Source organism: Meles meles, chromosome 1, assembly GCF_922984935.1.
Source record: "Meles meles chromosome 1, mMelMel3.1 paternal haplotype, whole genome shotgun sequence".
In the NCBI taxonomy this organism is placed as follows: Eukaryota; Metazoa; Chordata; class Mammalia; order Carnivora; family Mustelidae; genus Meles; species Meles meles.
The window spans coordinates 62646737-62656347 of record NC_060066.1 but is presented as its reverse complement, the minus strand read 5'-3'; the positions used below and the strand labels follow the sequence as shown (position 1 = coordinate 62656347).

The window sequence follows — 9611 nt, the reverse complement described above, 5'->3', positions numbered from 1 at the left end:
GTGATCAAAGAAACAGATGTTACCCTTCTGGTTTAGTCTCCTCAAGGACCGGTAAAGCCATTATTACTACAATTACTTCATACCACTTCCTTTTGTTGGACCAGAAGCATGCTAATGCAACCAAGATTCTATTTCTCATAAACGAGAGATAAGAGAATGTATTCAAGGAGATTACAGTACTTCACAAATCAATTTTATTAATTTAAACACAAAATTAATGAAGAAAAATTCTGTACACAATTGTGGACACAACACACCTTTATACAGTAAAGCCAGGATAAACTGCTTTCCAATCTGCAGAGTACAAAAACATAAAATGAAAAGGCTAAAAAATTGTCTTCTGTTTGCTTCAAGCAAAAAAAGAAAAAAATACCCAAATTCAATTTTTAAGCAATTTGGAAAACTCACAACTAATTTTAGCAGCAACATGAAACTTCAGGAAAAGATAAGAGCAGCTCTTTAGCTACTTTGGGTTAAAGCTGGTGTGTGTGTTTTTTTTTTTTTCCTCAATATTAAAGAAAATTCATCCAAAAAGTAATTTCATAACAACGGAAGGTTTTAGATGAAAACTAGTGCCCAAACGCATCACTTTTAGAGAGACTGTCTTATGGCATAACAAAGGTGACAATTTTTATTTCCCAGATTTATGCTTTATGGATAATGCAGGTGAGGAATAACCTTGGTGATGATTATTGGGCCATGTCCACTGCCTGCAATGAACTTTCCAGGGAGGGTGGGATTGAGGGAAAGGTGTGGAGGAAAACAGAAGGAACGATCAAAAAGTTTTGCTCATTTCCAGATAGGTGATAATGTCTTCCTTTATCTAAGCAAGAAAATGCAGACCCTCTAATCTGAGCACACAAAACTTGGCTAGTCTCCAATTCATGAATCATTTTATTAATAAAATATATCTAATAATCATCTACATTCTTTCTGTGGGAAGAATTTGCATAATTTTTTTTTCAAGTAGTTACATATAATACATTAGTGTTGAAGTTGAAAAAGTGAGGTTGTAAGAGGACTGTTTTTTTTTGTTTTGTTTTGTTTTTCAGATTATTTAAGACACTGCTGTATTTTACCAAGGTCCTCCTAACAGCATTCAAAAAAAGAAGAAAAAACTGATGGGAAAAATAATTTGGAAAACAAATTTCTATTAACATCCATGCTTTTGGTCTTGACAACATTATCTAAAAACAAACAAACAAAAAACTCCATTATCTACATATTTATACCCAGTACTTCGATAAGGCACTGCACAGGACTTTCTGCACACATGGCCTCATACATCGCTATCAAGGCATCGCTACCTTTCAATATCATTTTCTAAACAATATGTAAAAGAATCATCCATTATTACAAATTTACACCCAAAATTCTCTGTACATGATTGTCTCAGTGATGTACATATTATACGTTTAAATTAGACATACTTTAAACTACTTTGCAATGTGCTAAGATTCAAAGTACTTGCTGTGTCGTGAGGCAAAGGCCTTTAATCGCTTATAATGATGCTACTGTCTCTTCAGTTACTGGATGTCAAAAAAGTCTGGTTGAGTGAATTGTATGGTGCTGGAATCATACCTCAATTAAAGCTGTTTTTAAAAAGTCTGTTCATAAATAAGTAGAGATGTACAGATTACCCTGGGTATGAGACACCAAAAAAGTAAACTTTCTTTCCAAGAAGATCCCCTCACTGGCATTTGAGAAACACATTTCAGTCTTTGTTGTGCAATCAAGTTTGCTGTATTGGAGAAGCTAATGTTTATGTCACATTGAAGATGTGAACAATGGAAGCGTCTGCAGGTCCTTTCTTCACAGGTTTGAACCATGTAGTTACTGTGGCAAAGACACATCACACTGTACTAGAACATTCTCATGGCTTCTTCTCATGGGATTCACAGTACTAGAGTCAACAGCTGGTCTGAAGAGATCGGTGTGGTCCTTCATTTACCACAAGGGCAGAGGTGAAGACCGTCGGCAGCTGTGCGTCCACATGGTGAAATCGCGACATTGGGTACTCCAGCGCTGACACAGGCCTCAGGCCTGCTGGATTTGTTCCTGGTCACAGGGCAGTTGTGCGGTTCCAAAGTGCTAGGTGGCTGTTACAGGTACTCCAGTTCCAAGGCATGATGGAGGGCCATGAGGTCCGAGTGACTGGAGATCCTCCAGAAGGGCATGGCGTGCTGTGAAAGGGGCAGACACACGGTGAGGACAGGCCATGCTCCCAGCACGAAGCCTTAACCCTGCTTTTGAAATTCGCTACAACGCTCATCCCTTTTTCTCAGCATTGTGAGAACTGCCAGGGAAGAGCTTAACATCACATCTGTTTAAAACAAAAATTCAAACTTAATCCTCCCCGAAGACTACTGGACTGCACTTTAAAATATAATCTGGAGTCTGCTTCTTTTAAGAAAGTGATGGATATCTCTGAAGTCGATCTGTACTGTGACTTGAATGCCAATCCCAAACTGTACATAAAACACAACAGCTATGAAGGAAACTTTGTCAAACACGGTTGCCTTTCAAAATATGGAGCAAGAGGATTTATAATGCTAAAAGTTTAAGCAGTTTTCCTTAGATGGTAGCATTTTACATTTTTCAAAACTTAATTTTGCTCATGTAAGAAGCAGCTTTTTTTCATTTACTTCCATTAGGCATTCTTCACATTGACCTTATAATGGCTTTACCATATGGGAAAACTTTAAATGACGATCGAACGGTTTTTCTGGTAGTTGTTTAAAAAAAAAATCAGCCTAAAAATCTAGTTTAAACGATGAGACTCTTTGTAAAACACCTGAGTCAGCCAGCGATAAGAAAAACAGGAAAAGAAGAGAGATTACCTCATCCCTGAAGGATGAAAACATGATTATAAACCCTTACTGCTCAAAGCTCTATAGTAAGTACTTACGCATCAGCAAAATCTTTTTCAAACAAAGGAAAGGTAATCCTCGTTTTTCAGAAGACAACATTCTACTTAGCCCATAGAAAAACCGCTTTTTAAAACAAAACAGAAGAAATAGTGTGAAGGCCTGACTATACTTTGCAGTTACGGTGCAAAAGGAATTACAATCAGACGAAAAGAAGAATTTGTCATGGAAGCAAACAGAGGAACATAAGAGTTTTGGGTGGGGGACTTATCTGTACCTGAAAGTGGAAGCAAGTAACTCTTTTGATGCAGATCACACAACTGTTGTATTCTGAGAATGCAAACTATGAAGTTATTAACAATGCCTTTGTCTCAAGCAATCTACTAAAAGCATGTAGCACAGTCCAGTATCATATGTTGACCTTTCTGGACTCCCTATCTTTGTTATCTTTCAATAACAATAGTCCAGCATTGAGTCCCAGAAGACCTCTTTCCAAAGTTTTAGGATGATCTACTTGTCAACTTTTGACTACAAAAACAGACCGGACTCCTTTGCATTCATTCATTCACTTTCCGCATCTGCAGGGATGGTGCAGTCTGTGGGTGAGACGTGGAAATGCACAACAGTCAGGAACCTTTATCTGTGTGTTATGAAAGGACTAGGAGGAGCCAGTTCCTTTGGCCTGGGAAGCTGGGGCAGAGAAGGAAGGGGAATTCCATTGTTAAGATACTGACTGTATCTGTGAGAAAGACATGATTGACTGCAGGAGCCACGTGGAGCAGGGCCTACAAGGAGGTCATCGATGATAATGACAGCGGTAATTTAGGGAGTATTTTGTCAGGCACTGTCCTAAGCACTTTATATACAGTCTCAGATTCAAGCCTCTCTATAACTTCAGGGATAGATACGTAATACCATCATGGTGTCATCGAAGAAAAAACTGAGTCTTGGAGGAGGAGCGGACAGGTTTAAATAACAGCTGGTATGGAGTGAACCCTTGATTCACATCAGGTCAGGTCTGAAGCTTAAGCCCAGAGGCTGTAATGCCTTCTAACTCTTCTCAGTGGGATTTTAATCCAGTAGTATAAATTATCAGCACTATAGTATATAGCTTGAAACACAAACACTCCCTCCTACATTCTGTTGAGTGAGGGACACTGAAAAATTATAGGTCAGATCTGAAAAATGTTAACACAGAAAACTTTTTTTTTCTATTAGAATAAAAATCTGTGTACTGTAAAATATTTGTATAATGTAGAACTTCAGTTTTATAGGGAAAAGCAAATCATTTCTAATCCGACTATCCAGATAACCTTTTTCTATACCTTTTATGTACGCACGCTCATATTTGAAATTGTGTATATAAATAGATGCACCATTTAGCAACCCGCTCATTTTTACTAAATTTCGAGTCCACGTTTGACACATCATTTTTAAGGAAAAGCGTTCACTATTTTAAAAGTTTTCGAGTGTTCAACTATATACACATATATGCTATATATATATATATATATACAGCATTCTTGTATATTCAACCATCTATTTTAATATCCTTTTATTTTTAATTAACTTGTGTATTTTTCTTATTTGCTTTATTTTCTCCAATGTGTCAGAGATTTGTTGTCCTTCCCCAAAGCTACCTCTCATGAACAACTGAACAAAGGTTGCTGTAGAGTTGTTCTGTTGCTGTTATTTCAGGATGTGGCAGAGAATGCTTAAGGCTCTTCAGATAGCTATCTAGAAACTTACAGGACAGCTACCTTCATAAATATATATCAATATATATCACTTGTAAGAAGTGGATGCTTTTTTTTTTTTTTTTACAAAGTAAGTTCAGCCAAAGTCTTTTGCATGTTGATTATCTGAATTAGATATGTTTCCCAGTGACAACAAAACACATTTGAGAGCCATTGGAGTACTCAGCCGTATGTACTGTAGAATGGCAGAGAAATTGGAAAGGGAACTGAAGAAGATCCAACTAATTTCTTGGGTACATGTTAAGATAAACATTGGGAATTTTAATTCCATAGTAAACTAAGTCCTACAATGGTTGTGTGTCTTATCTTCACAGTTCTGGGAGTTGATTCCAGCCTGAGCACAGGTAATAGAAAATGTTTTAAACCATCCTCAAAACAGGTTATGGAAAGGCAAGGTTATTCACAAGGAGCCCTGGAGTGGCTTCTTCATGGAAATAGTAATAGCTTCTTCCTCCTATAGAGTATTATTAAGAACCACTGATCAAGTAGCACCCTGAAACAAATTCAAGTGATGAAATATGGCTGTGGTATATTATAGACACAACTCATTACAAGATGGCAATGATGGGGTCATTCATTTGAGCCAAACTGCAAAAAGCTCCACAGTAATACTGGCAAACCTTAGGTGTATACGAAAGGGAAGAGGTAGTTTCTGGGAGCATCCCTATACAAGGACAGCAACTCCATCTTCAGCACTATTTCATAACATGAAGGCTAATGATCTCTGTTAGAATCAGCAGTTCCAGTCTCACAAAACTCACTGGGCTTCTACTTTAAGAAAAGCGTATTTAATATTAAGTGATTCATTATAAGAAGACTGAATCCAGGGGAGAGGAAACGCAAACTCATGTTCACAAATAATTAGAACTAATATTACAAAATGCTTTCCCTAATTCACCAGAAACTGATGCAAAGAGTTTATGAATGGACGAGAGCTTCCCAGCACAACTGGGTGCAAGAAAATAATTTCTTTCCATGTCAGTATTAAACCTGGAACAGATATTTCTTTTTTTTCTCTTTTTCTAAAGATTTTATTTATTTATTTGACAGACAGAGATCACAAGTAGGCAGAGAGGCAGGCAGAGAGAGAGGAGGAAGCAGGCTCCCCGCGGAGCAGAAAGCCCAATGTGGGGCTCGATCCCAGGACTCCGGGATCATGACCTGAGCTGAAGGCAGAGGCTTTAACCCACTGAGCCACCCAGGCGCCCCTGGAACAGATATTTCTTATATGAAGTCAGAGAGATAAAGTGGCAAAAGAAAAGCAGGTGCCAGGATGAGGAGAACTGGGTTATACTCTCAACTCTGACATTAGTTATAGGATTTTGAGTTATGGCAGTTTTCCTGGAGCCCCTGTTTATTTATCTGTAACATGAAGGTTTAGGGGAAATGACTCAAGGTTGCTTCTAGGTTTAATAAAGTCTTTGACTTGAATATTGTATCTACTACAGATGTATAAAATAATCTGCATGACCTATGCCCCCACTGACAAGAACCAGCAGGCAAGAAAAAAGAGGTATTAGAATTGAAAAGGACAAAAAACTATCTGCAGATGATATGATTTTATATAGAAAACCCTAAAGACTCCATACAAAAGAAGTGGTAGCTAACCAACAAATTCAGTAAAGTTGCAGGATACAAAATTAACATACAAAAATCCATAGTGCTATGCACTAATACCAAATGACCTGTAAAAAAATAAGTTAGGAATTAACTTAACCAAGGAAAATAGCTACCTAAAAAACACAAGACATGAATGAAAGAAACCGAATATATAACGAAAGGAAAGGTATCTCATGTTCATGGATTCGAAGAATTAATACTGCTTAAATGTCCATGATACCCAAAGCCACCCACAGATCCAGTGCAATCCCTACCACAATTTCAGTGGCATTTTTTAGAGAAGTAGAAAAAACAAATGTAAAATTTATATGGAATTGCAAATAACCCCAAATGGACAGAGCAATCCTGAGAAAGAAAGTGGGAAACATCACATTTCCTGATTTCAAGGTATATTATAAAGCTATGGTAATAAAAACAGTATATTACTAGCATAAAAACAGACACATACATCAATGGAACAGAATCAACCACCCAGAAATAAAACACATGTATATGGTCACATGATATTCGACAATGGAGCCAAGAATACTCAGTGGAGAAAAGGCAGTCTCTTCAATAAATGGTCCTGAGAAAATCGGCTGCAAACATTTAAAGACTTAAATATAAGACCAGAAATCAGAAAACTCCTAGAAGAAAACGTTAAAAAATTCCTTGACATGGATCTTGATAGTGATTTTCTTTTTTTTTTTTGTTCATGACACCTAAAGCACAAGCAAAAAAACAAGTGGATTGCATTGAAAATATACTTCTGCATAGCAAAAGAAATGGTCAACAAAATGGAAAGACTAAAGAATGAAATCTAAAGAATGGGGAAAAATAATATTTGTAAACCATATATTGGATAAGGAATTAATATCCAATATATATAATGAATCCATACAAATCAGTAGTGAAACAACAAATAACCTGATTAAAAAATGGGCAGGGAACCTAAATAAACATTTCTCCAAAGAAGATATACGGACAGCCAAAAGATACATGAAAAGATGTTCAACATCACTAATCTGGGAATTGCAAAACCACATTCTCATGTCTGTGAGAACAGCCATTATCGAAAGGACAAGAAGTAAAGTGCTGGTGAGATTGTGGAGAAAAGGAAACCCTTGTGTATTGCTGGTGGGAATGTTAAAAAAAAAAAAACTAAAAAAAAAAACTACCCTATGATCCAGCAATTCCACTTCTGGGTATATATCCAAAGGAAACGAAAACATTGTTGAAGAGACATCTGTACCCTTATGTTCATTACAGCATTATTCATAATAGCCAAGACATGGAGACAACCTAAGTGTCCACTGATGAATGAATAGATAAAAGATTTGTGGCATCTATATACGATGGACTATTATTCAACCATAAGATAGAAAATCTTAACATTCACAACAACATTGATAGACCTTACGCCAAGTAAAACAAGTCAGGGAAAGATAAATACTGTATGATCTCACTCATAGGTAGAATCTTAAAAAAAAAAAACCCAAACTCACAGGAAAAAAGATCAGATTTGTGGTTACCAGACTCAGGGAGCGGAGGAATTAGATGAAGGTAAATTAAAGATATAAAAAGTTCTGGTTGTAAGAAAAATAACACTGCTTTATAGCATGTTTTAAAATTTAGGAGTAGATTCTAAGACTGCTCAGTGTAAGGAAAAACATTTTTAAAAAACATTTTTTTTGTAGCTATGATGATAGTTGTTAACTAAACCTATTACTTATTGTGGCAATCACTTCACAATATAAGTAACCAAAATTTTTATGCTGTACACCTTCTCAAATTTATATAGTGATGTCTACCAATTATATCTCAATAAAACAAAAAATCAGTGAATGCATTCAGAGTGAAGAGGGCTTGGTTATAAGCTGGAGAGGGTAAGTTGGGCCTGCACTGAATTTGAAGAATGGGCAAAGCTGGTTAGCTAGATGGGAAAGATGTGGACTCCAAATCAGGAGATCGTATATAATAAGGCTGATAGGTGGGATGAACAGAGCATTTAGTGTGACATGATGGGGCTGGGATGGTATGTTCAAAATAAAGACTAGTAAGGAAGGAGCTTTTTCCAAGTAGAAGCATTTGGAATATCTACCTACGAAGGATGGATTGGAGGTGTGGCTGTCCAGTAGCAGAGAAATTATGCCAAGGGATAATGGAAATGGAATGTGTACAATGGATAGGAGCCACATGAAGAAACAATAACATATTGTCTTGGTGATGGGTTGGAGGAGGAGAATACCAGGCAAATTTAAGGGGTGAACTGAGTTACTTTATTAGCTGATATTCAGATGGGATGACTTAGGATGCCTAAATGGAGATACTCCATTACATAATGAGAGCCATGGGACTAAAAACAGAGCTAACTACAAATATAAACAGAAAAAATAGCTGAAACTGATGAGTATATTATTAGTTTATCAAGATTAGGCATATGTTGAGAGAAATAGATATGAAAGCCAAGATCTTGGAAAGTAGCACACATTTTTGGGTTATTAGAACCAAAATATTCCCTAATGGGAAAATGACACATCCTTTCTGATCCTCTTGTCCACATGTGCAACTCTTCAAATCCCTCTATTTCTCCTCCTCATCTAGTATTTTGCATTTATCCTTTCTAGATATACATAAAATTACTAACAGAAAAAAAGTTGGGTGCATGAACACTCACATGTAAACTGAATTTTGCTGAGGAATATATTAATAAAATGTTTAAAACCACGAAAGGATATAACCTTTGGCTCAGGTAGTGTACTTCTAGGAATTTATACCACAGACACAGTTGCCCATGCATGAATCACATGAAGACCATTCACTACAGAACTGTTTGTAATAGTAAATATGGGAAACCACCTAAATATTCGCCCCAAGGGACTCATTGAAGTGTAGCACATCCAAGTAATAGAATGCTAGTGCTGCCATTTAAAAGAATTAGAGATACAGAACTCCATGCACTGATATGGAATGACTGCCAGAATATATTGTAAAAATAAACAAAAAAACAGGTACAGAAAAAAGTTTATAGTTGCAATTTGTATGGGAAAAAATGAACATAGCTTTGCTTTCATATTATGTCCGGAAAATTTGCATATGGATGTACAAATACTTCCCAAATTATAAATAAAAAGATCTTGGAAGATAGATTATTCTAAAACTTCAGCATGAAATTAATTGCACAGCATTGCTCTTTTATTATTTGCATATCTGTTCCTACTCTAGACCAAAGTGAATTCTTTAAGAACAAAGATAAAATCCAATTCAAGACCTGGCATATATAATGTTCTCATTAAGAACTAAGTGAAATGGCTTTAGAATAATAAAATTCTCTGTACTTGGTGTTAGTAATCCCCATATCTCAAAATCTATAAGAAAAAAATTCATT

The 9611-nt window shown here is 36.3% G+C and overlaps 1 protein-coding gene across 1 annotated transcript in view; it reads right to left on the bottom strand.

The window, feature by feature from the left end:
• Positions 1-259: 259 nt before the first annotated feature.
• EYA1 (EYA transcriptional coactivator and phosphatase 1) overlaps positions 260-9611 on the bottom strand; it is a 178046-nt gene continuing 168694 nt past the window's right edge. Inside the window, exon 18 of the mRNA XM_046013512.1 lies at positions 260-2183. Coding sequence (XP_045869468.1) covers positions 2103-2183 — 81 coding nt within the window. The 3' untranslated portion in view covers positions 260-2102. The remainder of the gene's footprint in view (positions 2184-9611) is intronic.